This window comes from Rousettus aegyptiacus, unplaced genomic scaffold (genome assembly GCF_014176215.1).
Source record: "Rousettus aegyptiacus isolate mRouAeg1 unplaced genomic scaffold, mRouAeg1.p scaffold_m13_p_4, whole genome shotgun sequence".
In the NCBI taxonomy this organism is placed as follows: Eukaryota; Metazoa; Chordata; class Mammalia; order Chiroptera; family Pteropodidae; genus Rousettus; species Rousettus aegyptiacus.
This window is the reverse complement of record NW_023416307.1, coordinates 23,867,348-23,886,785: the sequence shown is the minus strand read 5'-3', so window position 1 is coordinate 23,886,785 and position 19,438 is coordinate 23,867,348. Positions and strand designations below refer to the sequence as shown.

The 19,438-nt window shown below is 32.1% G+C and overlaps 1 protein-coding gene and 1 pseudogene across 4 annotated transcripts in view; one reads left to right on the top strand and one right to left on the bottom strand.

Annotated features, from left to right (window-relative positions):
• Positions 1-19,438, top strand: part of IFT80 (intraflagellar transport 80) — a 92,183-nt gene that overhangs the window by 10,379 nt on the left and 62,366 nt on the right. For all 4 annotated transcript variants that reach the window (XM_036219825.1, XM_016149039.2, XM_016149049.2 and 1 more), the window contains 4 exons: positions 1,242-1,324; positions 3,795-4,016; positions 10,416-10,526; positions 11,982-12,050. In XM_036219825.1, coding sequence (XP_036075718.1) covers positions 1,288-1,324; positions 3,795-4,016; positions 10,416-10,526; positions 11,982-12,050 — 439 coding nt within the window. In that variant the 5' untranslated portion in view covers positions 1,242-1,287. The remainder of the gene's footprint in view (positions 1-1,241; positions 1,325-3,794; positions 4,017-10,415; positions 10,527-11,981; positions 12,051-19,438) is intronic.
• LOC118602034 lies at positions 14,825-14,939 on the bottom strand (annotated as a pseudogene).

The window sequence follows — 19,438 nt, the reverse complement described above, 5'->3', positions numbered from 1 at the left end:
TATTCTTCCTCTGGCTGCTATACATAGTTTCATACTTTTGTTTGTTTGTTTCTTCCTAAATGTTTTAATTTTCATTTATTTATTTTTATTAAATTTATTGGGGTGACCTTGGTTAATAATACAGTTTCATACTCTTGACATTGAACAGGTATCTTCCTAAGTGAACTGGAAAAGACAGAAGGTGTCTCACCCTAGTTGGATATCGGCTGATCATAAAACTTCAGATTATTTTTGTGGTTTAACAACTTTTTTCTCCCAGTTTAACACATTTATGAGTAGAGTAAGTGAAAAAGGTGCTTTGAAATACAGACCTGTATTTAACACCTTACTGATCTAAAAGTCCTCCTGGATTCAGAGGATGAGAATTATCTACGAGAGGCCTACTGAATTCTTATCTATGCCCAGCACCTCTTTGATGTAGTTTATAATTTTCTATTTGGTGAAGAGGATTTTGTTCTTTTAATTACACTTTCATTTCATTTATTTTTTCTTTTTAGGTTAATGACATTACTCAGAAAGAATCCCATAACTGTAAAGTGGACTCAGACAAGTTAGCATTTTCTTGATTTGTATCTTTTGATGACATGGTTATTTGGAGGAGTATTGCTATTCTTTTTCCAAATTTTTATTTGGCAATTATATTGTGATTTTTATATAAGTTTTATAAGGGATTTATTACCTCTGCTGTAAATAATTGACCTTTTTTTTCACATTGTGTCCAGGGCAAACATAACTGTTAGGACAGTTTCTCTACCTCCAGTAGAATGTAAACCTCAGATTCAGGCCACGAGGTTCATGATGTCATAGTGTTCCCATGTGGGTTCCAAAATTAAGGTCCTTAAAAATACCTCAGCCTTCGATCAGACCTTAGGAATTTATGCTAAAGTATATCCATTCAATAGGACCAACATTGATCTGCCATTGAGGGGTTCCTAGTTTATAGAATCTTTTGGTTTGGCCTCAGGATAAGCTTTGGAAATTATTTACCTGACCACATTTAGTGGTGTTCTGCATTTGTGGGACTGTTTCACACAGGATGTAGAGGACCTCCAGAGTCCAACCCAAGGCCACCAATCACCTCTTGGTAGGATTAGCACACTGACTAATGTTCTTCCTCTTTCCATGTATTTGATACCCGCAGGATTGAAGATGTTTCAGTGTCCTTGGGGTGCTAAGATGTTTTGTTTGCTTTTATTTTTTGTGTACATGTTTGTTTTAATGCAGATTTTATATTTTTACAGTGAATACAATCAAGTCCATTTTAAAATTTTGCCGCAAAGTGGAAACATGAGACTGAAGATATCTCTTTTAAAAGAACCAAAGCATATCCTTTTAATTCTTATAGCCCTTATTATGATCATCTTACTAGAGTATTGTTAAAAGTGTTCTATTTTGTATTCTACTTGGAGAATGGATTTTTTTTCATTACTTTAATGGTAGTTTAGCCTAATTGTTTTTGAAATATTTGAGATCATGTGTTGTAGGTAATTCTCCAAAGCAAACTGTTTGCTCTCAATCTTACTTTCAAATCCTTATTGACATTTTTTTGCTTAAGTACTGTGCTTAAGTACATAAAAAACAGTTTTTGTTTAGTCTAGTAGGATCTTAAAGAGAAACTTTTTTTTAGCCAAATAATTTCTTTGCTAGTGTGATCTAGTATGTTTTTTTAAATGAGTTCTACTCTAGTTCTTCATACTCATAATAAAGTAGAGGACAAGTTGGGGAAATCTGAGCAGTCAGACCTTTATTATTTCATGAAGGAAGATAGCAATTATAAATATTTTCTCAAAGCATGACCCTATATTTTGTCAGCAAGAATTCCCAATTATGTGTCAGGAAGATATGGTAGGCCTCTCTACCTTCATTCTTAGTTATTTAGACCAGTGCTTCTAAAATTATCATGTGCAGACTTTATTACAGGTCTCTGAAGGGATAAGTAAAAATTGAAGGTAAGGGGTAAAAATTTTTTGTAGCAATTCGGTATTGTTACAACATCTAAATATAAGGTCATTTTTCTAGTAATTCATTTTTATTTTCTCATAAAATTTTGATCTGCATCAGATTTGAAATCAAGAGAATTGTGGTCTTTCATCAGAGATAGAAAAGCACCGATTTAGACATTTGTTCAAACTTTTTGAATTTATATTATCTTCTCTTATTTTACCTTTTTGAGTGAAGATATAATTCCTCTTATTTCTACTTAAATCATTTTTACTCTTTTTTCAAAGTGTGCCTTCAAGAGTTCATGCCATATGTAATATTCATGCAATTAACCAGATTTTGGCTATGTCCATTGTCTGCTTTTACCTTTCTTTTCAAGCTGAAGAATAACAGTCTAATAACAGTTTTTTAAGATGATTAATCTGGTAGTCCTCTCATTTCTCTCAAAATTTTGGTTGACCTCTTAGTTTGAAGATCTGTTATGTGCATCTGATGTATACTTAAAATTTGTATAAGGAAAAGCTTAATGTTTTATGTTTTTTGTGTGTGTCTCTGTGTGTGTATTTCTCTCATGTTAGGTTTTGCCTACCATTCTCCTTTTCTAAACATTTTACCTAACCTTGTTTAGGCTATAGAAATTATATTGGAACTATTTTTCACTAATGGTGTAGTGATACTCACGTCCTTTTGTTTAGAATATATTTTGAGTTCTGAGTATAATATAGTACCACTTTATTATCTATTTATTGTAAGGCTCTTACAATCTTCCTATAATTTCTTTTTTTACTTTTTTGGTTTTTTACTTAATCTATCATATTTTGAACTATTACAAAAATCTTAGAACATCCCAGAATAATTATGGCACAGTCTCTTTTTCCTTGGCGTTTATTCAGCGCTCTGATAAGCCAATAAAAAGTACTGATGAGAAGAGGAGGAAATGAAAGGATTATATAATAACTACAAGAGAACAAACAACTCAACTAGGAATGATCTGGTAATATAGAGATCCAGATATAAGCAAGAGAAAGGGTCCCTTGTAAACGACAAACTGAAATGCTTTCTCTAGAAATGTAATTCTGCTAGGGTAAGCTGCTTCTAGTGGAGGAAGTGAGGGCTACTTGAGCCTTGAGTGCCTCATTTTATAGAAATCCTTCTGATAAATCAGAGACCAAAAGTGGGTTAAATAAAGTGAGAGTTTTAGGATTCATATCTCATCCAGCACTATGCATTTTATAGGTGCAGTAATCGTAGTTGAACTATTTCCTGAATTTAATGTCAATAAGTTTGGTAAGATTTTTGTTTCAACTGTTAAGGTGTAGGGTTTTTCCTAGGCAAATTATTATTATAATGTGTAATTTAAGCAGATATTTTATTGTTAGATTTCAGTCTTTAACACTTGATTTTTAAAAACTTATCAAAATAATATATACTATTCTAATAACTTTGATACAAATGTAGATAAATTTAAAAAGTATAGTTCCCTTTTCTCCTGACCTATCCTTTAATAGTTTAGTGTAGATCCTTTCATGCCTTTTGATCCGTTAGATGTCTTTGTGTTTCTTTTGGCCTTGTTTACAGAATATTTTGTAATACAATTTTTAAATTTTCATTAGTTAAATCTTTTTTTTCCTTTTTTGGTATTTGGATGTCTTATCTTGCTTTACATTCTTACAACTCTTTTGATGTTTATTTCCCTTTAAATAGAACAAATATGAAAGTCATAAAATGAAAAATACATTTAGAAGACTGAAATGTTTGGCCTCGTTTTATAATCTGCATCTGAAAATTATTTGATTTTTTAAGATTTAAGACTTTTGTATGTTATATGTTATGCCTCTTTAACATGGTGACACATCAAGAATTAGTAAGCTGTGTGGGCTGGACTACTGCTGAAGAACTGTATTCATGTAGTGATGATCACCAAATAGTGAAGTGGAACTTGTTAACCAGTGAAACAAGTCAAATAGTAAAGCTTCCTGATGATATTTACCCAATAGATCTTCACTGGTTTCCAAAAAGTTTAGGCATAAAGAAACAAACTCAAGCAGAAAGCTTTGTCCTCACAAGCTCTGATGGTAAGTTTTTAATGCTCATCTGTGTATTTAAAAGACATAACATATTAATATGACTTATGCTTTGAGTTGTTTATCAAAACTGACATTTGTGGATCTGCATACATTTTGTTCATTTTCTGTATAGTCAGCTGGTTTGTGAGTGGGCGATAAAAACTTGTCATGGCAGAAAGTGAATTAAACTAGTGGTGTATACTGAGATTGAATCTGAACCTTTGGCTTTACTTCCTCTGTGTCCTCTTATAAGTTGTTAAGCTGTTACCTGTTTTGGTTCTAATTTCTTCAAATTTAACTTTATGACGTAACTACACTAAAAATGGACACAACATATACTCATTTAGTAAGCTATCTATTTAAATATAGTCTTTATTTTCTAGTGTATGTCAATTTCTACTTACAGAGTTGGAGATTTATTATTGGGGAGTAAAAAGCAAGATTTTTCTGTTTTTAAGGGAATGTTTTAATTTTCTTAGAAATAATTTGAACTATTTTTGTCTCAATTACATTTTATTTACTATGTCAAGAGTACTTCATCCAAAGTAAAAGAAATTTACTTGGCTAACACTTAGGCACAGATAGAGCTTTTTGGTTCACCTGTCTTCAGGGAGTAGACCTTTAAGCTCAGCTGCATTAGGCCCTTGTTCTCACCATCCCTTAGATAGGCTCTCCCTATAAGTTGAGCATGATGACAGCCAGCATCTCATTCTACTAGAAAAGAAAGGTCTGCATAGAGAGTGCATCTTCTTCAATATCTCTTGCAGGGAAGCAGCAGAGGGTCCTGGAAGAGTTTGGGTCACTTGTCAATCACCGAGTGAACCACTTTAGCTAAGGGAATGAGACATAAGGGAATGGGACATTGATTGAGCACAGCAGGCCTCAGGCCACTGTGGAAAGGGAAAGAGAAGAGGGCTCTTTGTAAACCAGAACAGAGAGCGGATGTTATGGCAATCACATCAGATTCCATGTCTTTTACTGACAGAACTCATGGTAGTTTTTTTTTTTCAACCTTATTTTTCTGAACTTTGATTAAGTGAGATATTTGTGAAAATACTTGCTGTAATGCCTGCGCTTAGAAGATTGACAGCTAGCAATTTAGTTTATCTCAGATGATAAAATGAAAGATTGATTTAAAAAGGAAAAAACAGCACTTTTAATTTTGATATACTTTCACATTTACAGAAAAGTCACAAGAATTGTAAAAATAACTCCTACGTATCCTTTATCCAAATTCACTGATTGTTAACATTTTGTCCCATGTTCTTTATCATTGGCTCTCTTTTCTGTCTCTCTCCTCGCCCCCCAACACTCACTCTTTTTTCTGAAACACTTGAGAGTAACTTACAGGCATGCCCCTTTAACCATAAATACTTGTGTATTTCCTAAGAATAAGGATTTTCTGTTACATAACCTCGATATATTGATCAATATCAAGAAATCTAACATTGATATAATATTATTACCTAATTTACAATTCATATTAAAATTTTAACAGTTGTCTTAATAATGTTTTATAGAAATTTGTTTTTTCTGGAACAAAATAATACATTGCTTTTATCATATCTCTCTAGCATCCTTTAATCTGGAGCAACTCCTCAGTCTTTTTATAGACTCGACAGTTTTGAAGGCTACAGCCCTGTTATTTGTATAGAAGTATCCTCAATTTGTTTTTGTTGGATGTTTCCTTATGATTAGATTCAGTGTACACATTTTTAGCATCAATACTTAGGGCATCAGATTGGGAGATTCATGCATTATGCTGGTTTGAACCATTATTAGTGATGTTAAGTTTGAATACTTTAGAAGTTTGTGTTCACTAAATTAATCTACTGTAAAGTTACTATTTTTCCCTTTTTATAAATAATTTGTGAAAGAATACTTTCACATTTTGTAAAAATATTCTCATTAAATTTCTTCCCACTATCTTAGCATCTATTGATGATTCCTGGCTAAATCATTTATTACTAAGATAGTGATTTTTTTTTTAAAAACTCCATAATTCCTTCCATACTGGTTAGTTGATATTCTACTGCAAGTAAGAGCCTCCTGTTTTCAGCACATTTATTTATTTCTTTACTTATGTTAGACTCGTAGATCCTTATTTTCTCAGATTTGGTCAGTGGGAGCCCCATCAAGCCAGCTCAAATGAAAATTTTTGTTTTGGAGGGGGTATGTGTCCTGATCATTTTTTGAGCACTTGTTTGCTAGCCTAAAATATTCCAGGTCCATATTGTACTTTTTCAGTCCCAGCCCCCAAATCAGCCATTCTCCTGTTCTTTTTTGGTGCTTAATGGTATTTAAAAACCAAGACAAGAGTTCTGGGAATGCTCATTGTTTACTTCAAGGCCCTTTCAGGAGACTGAGCTAAGAATTATGAATATAAATGTGTATATAAAAACATATCTATAGCCATTTCTTTTTCTTTTTCTCTCTTTTTCTTTTCTCTTTCTCCTTCCTTCCCTTTTCCTTCTTTCTTCCCTTTCTTTCTTTTCACGCTAAAAACCATGAGTTAATTCTGATACCACCAGTTCTAATTCAACACCACAAGGTTAATTCTAGTGGGTTTTTTTGGTTCCTTACTTGGAAACAATGAGAAAGCCTGGCTCACATTATTCTCACTCTATTTACTCATTTGCTCAATTCTATAATACAGAGTATGTTGTTTCCGAGTTGCTAACCCATACTTCTGTAAAAAAATTAGAGTTCAATATTTGTTAATTGTTATCTTTACATTGAGGCTATAGAGTTTCTAACGTTCAGAAATTACTTGCATTTACTACCTGCTTAAGAATTGTTTCAGTATTCATTTAAAATACCATTAAGTATATTTATTTCTATTTGTTTTCTATTTAAAGTCTCCCCCATCCTTTTTAATTAACATGGATCGTTCCACAAAGTCTAACTGTATTAAAAAGATTCAGTGCAATGTCACTACCCTCACTCGCCCAGTCCCATACACCTTGTTTCTATTTACGCTCTCTAGGTAACCACTGTCTTTGGTTATGGTTTATCCTTCTTGTGTTTCTTTTGGCAAAAATAAACAGATATGTGTATATTTTCTCATTTCACCTTTTTTATTACACAAAAGGTGGCATACCATGTATTTTCTTTGCGGTTTCCTTTTTAAACTCAACCATAAATAAGAATTGACTTTTTAAAAAAAAATCTAGTGAATATGAACAGTAAATCTAATTAGTCTTGATAATTTCTGTTGTCTGAGTGTTTCCCTGAATTATTAAGATAACTTGATTACACTTACCATCCCTGGGTTTTAGGGGCGGGTCCTGAAATATATAAAGCAGACTTTTGCCAAGTGTTTTGTCTCATCAGTAGTTCTCCCGTCAACATTATATTCTTTTTGAATATTTCTTGCAGTTATGTCCCACTTTTTAGAGGCAATATTTCTTTGACAATGTGTTAAAAAAGATTTACATTTTAATATAATTGAATTATTTAAAATGTGCTAGGGAAGCTGCCATGTAAAGGAATTCTGGTATAAAATCTTTCGTGAAGCCATTAAACACTCCTTAAATTATATTTAGTGAAAGTTGATATTTTCCTACATCGTATTAGGTCATCTTAAAATAATCCCTATATTCTCTTATTAGTTAATATGTTGATTTTAAAAATCTCACTTAAAAAGAATCTGGGTGTTTATTTCTTTTTATCAGAAATTAGCAGTTAACTGATTTCTTTGTGGCTTTTTACAACCATCTGCCAAAACGTTTCTGCTATTAAGCAGTCTGCAAAAGTGCTCATGTGCCCTTTTTCCTACCACCCTATTCCAAGCCTTCTCATGTTTCTATGGACATTTCTTAAGGCATTTCTAACTTTAAAAAATGTTTCATGTAATTTTAATCTACTGCCTCTATTTTTTTCTTGTTTATAACCTTTTACTCTTCGTTTATTTTTTAATGAGGTTAATTTCATACCCCAGAATTTAAATATCCATATTTTTTTATCCAAATTATTCATCGTTTGTTTAATAAATCAATAACTGAATCATATTGATTATATTCTCAACCCAACTCCTAGCAAATAATTGGAAGTAAATCAGTCGATCTCTAGTTTTGGTCTTACACTTTTAAAAGTTACAGAGAAGCTGGAGAGAAGAACCAAAAGAGATAAATGGATAATTATGGGTTTTTAAATGTTTGATGTATGTAATTATATATATATGCTTTACTCTGGGCATGCTATTCATGTATTTTGTGACAATCAGCCAGTATACAAAGTCCAGAGATTATTAAGGGTCAGATCCGTGCAAAGAGCTGACCTGAGTTGACCCAGTATGTGTCTTCTATGAGGTCATAGAAAGCAAGACTATATAATTTTAGCACTTGTCAGAAAGTCAGTATTTTTTTTTAAGATAAGAACAATCAACAAGCTAAGTACATTAAATTTCTGAAATATAGAATATGTTGAAAGACGATTTCTGGATCCTTTATTTCTAGTTCAAGAGTTATGCTTAATCTCTTTGGCGATGGATTTATTCATTATATGCAACAATTGTTTAGTATGTAGATATTCTGTGCTAGACAGTGTGCTGACATTTAGTGAAACAGACCTGTATTAAGTAAATAATGGCCACAGGATTAACTTTCCACTTACTATATGTCATCTTTATACTTTCCTCTTTTTAGATTTTTCTCCCTTTGTATTATCTCTGTAATCTTAAGTCAGTTTCATAAAAAGATTAATAGCACAGTTAAATTCAAATTGTTACATTGAAAAATGACCCAGAGGTAAATATAAAATTAACAGGACGGTTTGGGGAAAAGTAGATGATGTTAGCAGTGCTAGTGGGTGGTTGGATGAAGGAAAAGGGTAGATTATTGTTGAAGGGCTAGAAAATGAATGATGGAAAAATAAAATATCAGATAGAATGAGAAAGAAAATTTGAAAGTTTTCCATTTTATTTTGTTTATTTTTAGTTACTGGGTATGGTTACTGAGTTAAATTTAACAAGTGCTGATTATGTAAAAGCACTATTGCAAATAAAAATATGACTAAGACATGGTCCCCTGCCCTGAAATGAATCACAGCTCAATAAAAAAAATGTTACAATGGAGCTACAAATAATGTACACAGTGGGAATGGGTAGGTGGTCAGTGAAATAGCCACAGGGTGCTAGGTGTTAAATGTTTTAAAGCCACCTGAATTAGAGTTCTCCAGAAAAATGTTTTAAAGCCATCTTAAGCATCTGACTTAAATACATTTTTAATGAATTGTTAATATTAGGCCAGATCTTTAAAAGCCTTCACTTAAAAGTGAATTCAAGCAAAATAAATCCTCCGAGGCAAAATTTTGTTAGGCAGCCACATTCTTCTTTTATTAGAAAAAAAAAGTGTATGTGTATTGATTTGGGGAAATTTTCTAATTTCACTGTACTTAATTTATTACAAGCTATGTATTATTAGACTTCATGATCGTTCAAAACCACCCTAATCTTTCCTTGGCTTCCTGTAGCACTTATTCTTTGTACAGTTGATTTGTCCCCTTGACATCTCTTATATACTTTATGTACTTTAAAGTTGTAAGTTTTTAACCTTTTGCCTATATATATATGAACTTTTTGAGGACAGCAACCAAGTAGCTTGCTTCTTTGTGTCTACCTGGTGCCTAGCACAGTGTAAAATCATAAGGCAAGTATTTTAAAATTTGGGAATATCAATTTTTAAATTAACTAAACAAGGAGGCCATTAGACTGAGGTGACTCTGATGCCATCGGCCTACATAAGCAAACCAAAATCTAAGCCTGTAAATGCTTCAAGGTTTTTTGGGTAAGGAAAACCAATCACAAACAGCCAAATAGGCTTTAAGGTATAGTCCATTGATAATTTCCTTATTTTGCTTCTGCCTTTTCTCTATAAAAGTCTCTCTGAGCTCCTGTCAGTGGAGTGCCCCTAACCACTTCCGGTTTGGTGCTGCCTGATTAGAATCGATTTTTGCTCTAATAAACTCTTAAAAGTTTTAACTGTGCCTCAGTTAATCTTTTAACTATCTTGGTTCCTCTCCTTTATACCTTTTCAAGCTTTTCTATAACTTGTAAAAAACAAAAACAAAAACAATGCAAGACTACAAAACTCTGCTTAATTAAAAGGCTTTCTTGACATTTCTTTGGCCCCTTTTGACCATATCCCAGCAGTTTTTGTCCCCCTGAACTAGCATAGCAAAATTATGCATATTTTCTATTATACTTGTTTCAAGGTTTTGTAATTTTGTTTCTGTGTCTTTTTTCCAATAGATTTGTGTGTTCTTTGAGAGTAAGAATAATTATATTATTTTGCCTTTTTGTCTCCAGTGCCTAACACTATACTAACTAACTAGTCTAGTAGCATAGGTGTTTGTTGATTGAATACATTATTTTCATAAAATAGATTTCTCAAGTATAATTTCTTTTAGGTAAATTTCATCTGATTTCTAAGTTAGGAAGAGTGGAGAAAAGTGTAGAAGCTCACTGTGGTGCAGTACTTGCAGGAAGATGGAATTATGAAGGAACAGCATTAGTTACAGGTAAGTTGTCTGCAAAAATGATATTTGAAATGAACTTTTTAAAGAAAAATTTACAAAGGAACAGAGTATTTTCATTTAGCAATAGTCTTTCACTGTCTAATAGCAAGTAATTGGCACAATATTGATCTAGACCGCTATATAATGTTATAGTTCAGAATGTCATATTAATTATTGGTATTCTTATGCGACTTATGGAGAATGTTCTGTCAAAGAAAGCTTTTGAAATTGTCAAGTAGAGAGTAAATATAAGTTTTAATTTTTTAAAATTCTAAAATTCTAAATATTCTTGTTTAACTGACATTTATTCCCTTCTGTCTCTCCCATCTCATGCCCTACTGCAAGGATTCTCCTTTTTACCTATTGTATTAGTTATCTACTGTTGTATTGCAAATTACCCCAAAAGTTAGTGACTTAAGATAATAAACATGTATTATCTCACAGTTTCTGTGGGATAGAGAACAGTTTGACTGAGTGGTTCTGTCCCAGACTCAAGAAATTAGATGGGGTGCAGTGATATGAAAGCTTGACTGGGACTGCAGTGCCTGCTTCCAAGATAGCTTACTAATATGGCTGTTGGCAAGAATGCCTTGTTTCCTCAACCACATGGCCTCTCCATAGGGCTACTTGAGCATTCTAACAACATGAGAGCTTGCTTCTTCCCAAGTGAGTGATCTAAGAGCAAGATAGAAGCCATAATATATTTTATAAGTCATACTCCATTGTTTCTACCACATTCTATTAGAAGCAAGTCACTAAATATATTCCACACTAAAGAGAGAAAAATTAAGCTCCACCTCTTAAAAGGAAGAATAACAAAGAATTTGTGGATATATTTTAAAATCACCACACCTATCTCCTGGGCCTTCTGCAGGACTTTTCACAGTGAGTTGTTCCTACACTTGCCTGATTTTTCAGTTTCTCTTTTTCTAGTGGTTTCTTATTCAGCATATAAATGTGTTCAGATGTCCTCTATCATGAAAACTGAGAATAAATAGGTAAAAATCCCTCTGTTAACAAATAACTCTCTCTAGGTTCAACTCTCTTTCTTCCCCCTTCTTTCAGGCGAGCTGTTCAGAAGAGTGGGCTGCTGCTCCATCCACTCAGTCCCCAGCTCACTGGAATTTGGCTGCAGCTCTGACCACACTGAAAACTTTTTTTTTTTTTTTTTTTTAAGAATTCTAGGATGGAGATTTCAGTGAAAATGAAAGCATTATTTAAAAAATATAAATCTTCTAATGTTAAAGGAAAAAAATTTAGCCATGAAAGTTAGAATACTTTGATAAACTTGTTTTAAAGTAGTTTTAATTAAATTTTACAGTTATGAAGCACTGTCATTTAATTAGAGTAAATTTTGTCTGAATTTTAAATATGCATTAACATAGATACTATATATATAAATTTAATGTTTAAATTTATTTCTTATAGATAAAACTATTTATTATTTTCTCTTTGTAGTTGGAGAAGATGGACAAATAAAAATTTGGTCAAAGACTGGAATGCTAAGATCAACTTTAGCTCAGCAAGGTATATATTATAATCAATAAAAATGTCAACATTTTTCTTTAAAAACAGTCTAATATAGTTTCTAAGACTGATTTTGCTTAGGTTGAGAACCTGAAATCCCTTATTTTAATTTACACTTTACCCTCTTTCCATGTTGCCTGTGGGCAATGGCACCTGTGTTAGTCAAGCCAAGAAACAAAAGAAATACTCAAGGGCTTTTTCATTTCGTTAGCGAATCTGTACAAACGCAGTTAGAAGCTTATGATTCTAAAAATAATCCTGAAGCATTACGAGCATATCCTATCTGTAATAGGATTTGGTATCTAGATGTAATTAATAGTAATAGAAAACACTGAGTATCTCCTTATTTAAAAAGTCCTGATTACTTCATATATTAGCACCCTTTCTAAATTATGTTGTATGTTTGATTTCTATACTAATGGAGAGGATCCAAAGCTTTGGTAACTTGGTAAGCTGCAGCTACTTAGAGCAGCATCTCGGTTTTCCATGTTAACTGGGACAGAGTACCCATAAAGTCAATCCCGTGGTCATTCCTATTGAGATTTAGATTACATATGATTTTTTTCTGTGTAGTAGATTTATTTTCCTAATTAGATTTTACCTAGAAACAATAAAGCAGTTTTAATGTTCACCCAAGCACATCTTCAGAGTCAGGTTGCCAAAGCTTGTAGATTATTCGTCAGAATTACATGATAAAGCCATGTAAAACTGACTTCCAAAATTTTCCAGATTTCATTTTTTAAATAACATTTGCTCTTAGGGTAGTGTTAAAATAGTTACATTTCTTTAGTTACACATTAACCAAATGTTAGCAAAGGTAATATATTTGGTTAATGTGTAGCTAAGGAAGTACTAGGTAGTACTTATCTCCTGAGTTTAAATCTTTGCTACAGATAATCTCCAAGTAGAATACTTATCCATGAGTAGAGGTTTAGAGTTGGTAGAAGCATTCATGGGTGAATTTCAGTTAGAAAAAATGTCTGTTTATTATTACTTTAGTAATAAAATGCACCTTAGAAAATAGATTTTATTTTAACCTTCTAGTGGGCATGGAAATTTACTTTTGCTTTATAATTTTTGTTAGGGCTAATTATTTGACATTCTTACTTTATGATGTCTGACTATGAGCAGCTAATAGAATTCTTCTAGAGATTACCATTCCTTGGAGCTAGTGCTGCAGTTCATTTCAGCTGCTGCTACTGAGACATATCTTTTATGCCTTTCTTTTCCCTTTTACTAAGTTTGTTGTTTACAAAAGACAGATCTTCAGAAAAATTCTGAAAGTTTATATTACTATCTACTATAGTAATCTGAATTCTTGGCTAAGATCCTTCATCAGTGCTTCCATTTGCTCCTCCCACCCCACCCCAGGATCCTTTGGTTTCCTTAAATTCTTCCCAGTTATCTCCTTTGCTTTTACCTCCCTTGGGGCCACCGTTTTGGACTTGCCAGAGTCTAAAGTTGGAACTTAGAATAAATTGCTTAATATAAATATTGTTAACTATAGAGGATAGATGACAGTGCTATTAGCTCAGTACTATGGTTTACCTGTATAATGGGTCTGGAAACCTAATTGCTACCTGTTTTACTCTTACTGAGAAAATGCATTTAGAATTCCCAAATTAGCAAGAACAGTTAGAAACATAATATGTTCATAAATTAAAGACTTTTTAGAAATCAGAGGTCACAAACAGGTGGCCTGTGGGTTAAATCAGATCCACTAGCACAGTACAAGCCTAATATTAAAAATCAGGATATTTCACATACAAATTAGGATTTCTGGTGTCTTGAAAAATGGGAAAATTTGGCAACATTATGCCTGCTTTTCAGAATAAATACAATCCGCTGGAGTTCTGTAGTGGCGGTTCCATTTTTTAGTTGTATTTTAAGCTTTTCTCCTTATTTTTCTTATACACTACTCATTTATGTTACATGGTAGAAGACAACATAAATCTGAAGGGATGTGAATTTGCAACCCCTGTTTTCAATAAAATTTTGTTAGTATGTGCCTTGCAAGAAGCACTTAAATCTTATTTTAAGTATCGATTTTTAATAGATCATGTATTCACATGGTTCAGAATTTAAAGAATATAAAAGGGTATAAAGTTACCTCTTAAATACTTTTTCTCTCTTATTATCTCTGTTGTCCAGCTACTCAGCAAACATTCCCAGAAGCAGCAAGCAGCTAGTGTAACTTTTTTCTTGTGTAGCAAATATATTTTTACATACTCTTTTTTTGGTCTTTTATAAACAAGTGGTTACATGCTGTATCTATTACAATATGCTCCTCATTTATTTTCACTTGAGTCATGAACTAACTTGGAGATAGTTCTATATCAGTAAATAAAAATCTTCATATTGTTTTTCAAAGTGAATGTACCATTTTACATACACTCTAAAAAAGTACATGAAGGTTCCAGTTTCTCTACATTTTCAACACTTGTCTGTCTTTTTGATTATAATCATCCTAATTAGTATAAAGTGATATCTCATTGTAGTTTTGATTTGCATTACCTTGATAGCTAATGATATTGAGCATCTTTTCATATGCTTATTGACCATTTGTATATCTTCTTTGGAGAACTATCTATTCAAATCTTTTGCATATTTTTAATTGGTTTGTCTTTTTTATTGTTGAGTTGTAAGGGTTTTTATATTTTCTGTTTAATAGACCCTTATTGGATATATGATTTGCAACTATTTTTTTTAATCCATTCTGTCAGTTTCCTTTTTACTTTCTTGATGATATCTTTTTTTTTTTTTTTTTTTAAAAACGCCTACAGCACCTGATATTCCTAGGTGGTCTCCCATCCAAGTACTAACCCCGACTCTGCTTAGCTTCCGAGATCAGAGGAGATTGGGCACGTTCAGTGTGGCATGGCTGTAGACTTGATGATATGTTTTGAAACACGAAAGTTATGATGTAGACAAGTTTATCTAATTTTTTCTTCAATTGCTTCTGATTTTGGTGTTATATCTAAGAAACCATTGCCTAATCCAAAATCATGAAAATTTACACCTATGTTTTATTCTAAGTTTTCTAATTTTAGTGCTTGCTTTTAGGTCTTATGATCCATTTTGAGTTAGTTTTTGTGTATGATGTTTATTTTGGAGAGGGATGAGTAGTGCTCTTTTTTTATTTCTTTCTCCCAACTAGATAGGTAAATAAGCTAAAATGCAGATTATGTCATATAATGTAGCTAATCTTATTTATATTCGAATCACATAATGATATTTTCCATCAACATCCCAAATAACTATAATTTCCTTAACATCAAGTGGCTGTGAAAGGGCCGATCATTTTTATTCTGTTTGAATCCTATTTATTCTCAGCCTCAAGATCTATGTTAATTGTAAGATTAATGAGCAAAATTCAATTACATTTTTCTATTTTAGTTAACCTATGGTATTTCAACTGAATAATCTGATATCTTTTTTAGATTAAAGATTATAAATTTTCTATAGAACAAATGCATCTAATTTTTGAATTTTTGATAGTTAGTGCCACCCACACTTTCCTAATAAGGCATAGACTTTTCCTGTTTTATCTCTGGGAAAAATTATTAGAGAAGTTGTTATGATATTAACCTCAAAGAAAAGATTCCTGGTCATTTATAAGGTTTGTTTGATTTATTAGAGACTACAGGTTTTGAGGATGATTATAAATCTGAATTACTGAGAGTTGGATGCTAAAAGCTCAAGTAAAAAGGTCAAGTTAGGTAGGGGTGAAGTATTCTTGCCTCCTTTGAGGAGAAAAACTAAATCTTGGCACAAAAATGAGATAACATAAACTCAAATTGTTATAAAACGGGGAATTCAGTAAACAATGTTGAAAGCATCCTTGTGATTTTATATTAATTATACTTATTTCTTAATTAATAGAAATTAATTCCTAAATTAATTTCTTGATAATTAGAACCAGATATACAGATAAAAAAGTCAAGATCATTACTTTCTCCTCTAATATAGAAGAAACATTAGTCCTAAGTTTTTTGGGAAAACTTGACTTAGTTTAAAAATAATTCTTACTGATGCCTTTGAGGAGTTGTTTTTCCTTATTAGAGTAAAACAATGCATTGGCCATGGATAATTATAATTAAGCCATATTTTGAGTTATATTATATGTTTTAATTATAGGTTAAAATTGGAAATAGAGAAATACTGCAAACTTTTGTCATACTGCATTTATTTGGAAGAATGGAATAACAAAACATGGAACCTGTCCATAATGAATTTAATAACGGAAGTATACTGGAAATATAAATAACTAATACAGGGCAGAATGTGCTCCTTGTTAAAGGTGCTGTGGAAGGACAGAAAAGGCAGAGATTAATGCTCTTGTGGGGAGAAAATATCAGAAAGGCTTTTTGGCAAATATTGCAGCATCTTTTGACTGGGCTTTGAAAGATGAAGAAATTAGGTTAGGGAAATAGGCTTGTTGGAAATCAGTTGTTGTTATGGAGGAAGTTAGATAATCAAAGGCATAGTGACGGAATAGCATGAGACATGGAAGTCAGGTGGGAGCAGACCCCTTAGTTCAGGGTGTAGGCTAGAGGAACAATAATACAGGAAGTACTAAGACACTGATGGTCTCAGATGCTAAATGGAGGGATTTGGAGTTTATTTTATAAGGCTTTTATCCTAAACCTAGGGGGGAAAAATTGAGCCGGAGAATAAATGATAAGTCATATATTTTAGGAATTTACCTTACCAGTAATATGTAGGATAAATTAGAAAAGACAGAGGTTAAATGGGGGTGGCCAGTAAGGAGGTTACTGAAATGCACTCTGCTGGTGTGGCTTAAGGCTTGAACAGGCAGTGGTGAGAGTAGTTGAAAAAAGTGAATAAGTTCTCAGTGGCTGAGGGGAATGGTTATTCTGTAAGAGGTAAAGAATTCGGAGCAAAAAATAAATGAGAGGCTATGTGTGGAAGGTTGATAACTTTGAGTATGTAGAGTTTGAAATTCTGACAGGTGTTTGGGTCAAGTGGAATTGCTGTGTTAGAGCTCAGGAGTAAAGGCTGAAATAATGTGAGTGTCAGTTATAGAAAGGGGAAAGATGAATATATGGGGGAAGTCGAGATCCCCAAGGGAAAGGCGGCTGATAGAAACTAAAGAAACAAATGCCTTAATATAAACTTTTTCTCTGTACCCAGTGACATACATAACCAAAAAGTTGCTTAAAGAAAAAGTGTAATAAATCTCACTCGACTACCTATTGCTAACAATCCATGTCCTTAAAAATAGAATGAAGGGAAATAATTCTTAGCTTTTGAATTCTCGATGATTTGGTGACAAAAAAAATTGAGTACCTACCATTATGAACAATACAATAAACAAAGGGTTGCCTATTGCATCACAAAGTAACTTCTAATAGTAATCACTAACTGATAGTACTTATATAGAGCCAGACTCTTCTCTAAACACTTATATTCACTCAGTGTAGACCTATATTGTATTCAGGGCAAAGATAGCTAATGATTCACTATAATAGTGAAGAGTTTGTTTCAAAAGCATTCTTAAAAACATGCAAAAACAACATTTTGGGGGGATACCGTTTAGTATGAATGTGAAAAACATGGTATATTTGACCATGTACTTCCTTAAAACAATTGAAATACATTTTTGTCTCCTCTTCTGTGGTTTAAAATGCCTTCAACAGGTTGAAAGAATTTAGATAATTTGTTTTACAGAGAGATAAGGGTCTGACATTTAACACAACCCCAGGTGCATGTGGTTTCTTAAAAAATGTCAAAAGGGTCACATGATCTTAGTGTACAAAGTCAGAAAAACAAGGTCTTTTTGAGTGTCTTAACTGAAATGGAACATAAATAAAATTCCCAATATGAAAAGCAAGAAACTACTTAATTATTATAAAACTATTTTTGTTTTTTGCTTACTTTTTTGTTAATGGTAAAATTAAAGACATTACATAATTTGCTAAACTTTTTGTTTCAAAGCTATTCAATCTGAAAGGCTAAATTTGTTATTTTCACCTGACTTTATGAAGTGAAATGTAGCACTAGGAATAATTCAGTGCTTTAATAAGTATGTTTCTTTACAACATTTTAAATACTATAGATTTGTTTCAAATGTTACTAGAATAGGTTTCATCATAATATAAATCATTATTTTCTTTATGAAGCGAGCTTATCCACTTTTAATAATGATCTTTATCAGAACCACCCAAAATTGGAAGTTGTACAGTGATGTATAGTATATCTCCTTTTGGAAATAAAAGCATTCATACATATATTTTTTCACACTTAATATTTTATTATAAATAAAATATTTTATTATAAATAAAATATTTTATTATAAATAAATAAAAACACTTAATATTTTATTATAAATAAAATATTATAAATAAAATATTAAGGGTGAATATGATGAAGATTCTCTTAGTTCTTGTTGTTTTATCCATTTTGAATATTGATAGTTAAGAGGATTGAACTAATAAGATTTAGCTATTAATCTCATTAGGATTGGTTATTTATCATAAATAGCTTCATCTTTGTTTTTTGATGGAAAGAATGTAGTTAAAAACCACGTTATTACAAAAGAAATACTTAACTTTTTCTCCATAAGCTTATTTTGTTTTAAACCATAAGTTATCATACCTGTTTCTTTAACATTATTACTGTTTAAAAAATTGTTTTATAGACAGGAAATGAATAGTCTCCATGTCCCAAAAGGGAAAATAAGTATTCTGAAGATCTATCTATAGGCTTATAAACAATGAAACTGTGACACAGCTGACTTAATGGGGTCAGAAATTCAGTGTTAAGGAGGACAAAAGTGTCCCTAGCTCCTCATCCTATACCCCAACCATACTTTTACCACAACTAAAGGACTAGAGTCACATCCTGTATAACTCGATGGGAGTTATATTTACTGAATTATTTCCTTGGGGGGTAGATGTTTGTCATAGTCTAGTATACACCCAGGAAAGTGTAATTTTACTCACTGTATTCATGAAGATTTGATCATCTATAATTAAAATATATTAAATTATATTAATTTACTTTTTTTGCACAATAATTACAACTATAATAATAGAAATAAATAAGGCACCTATAATTCTGCCACCTTATTCCTTTCTAGTCTTCACCTAAGAACCACATTTGAGATATGTGAAATTTTTATTTACATTTTCACGGGAGCTTATTAGAGTTGAACTGTATTCATTTGGAGATTTACTTTTGAAGCCCAAGTCAGCTACTGGCTAATCCCAGAGAATATTCTTACGAAGAGAACGTACGGACAGAAGAGTGCCTTCTGAGGTTGGCCATCTCATTGGCCATCTGTAGGTTTCTCTGATACAGAACAATCCTAGATGTCATTAACTGAACAGACTTTTTAGGCCCAATATAATGTCTAACCTAAACAA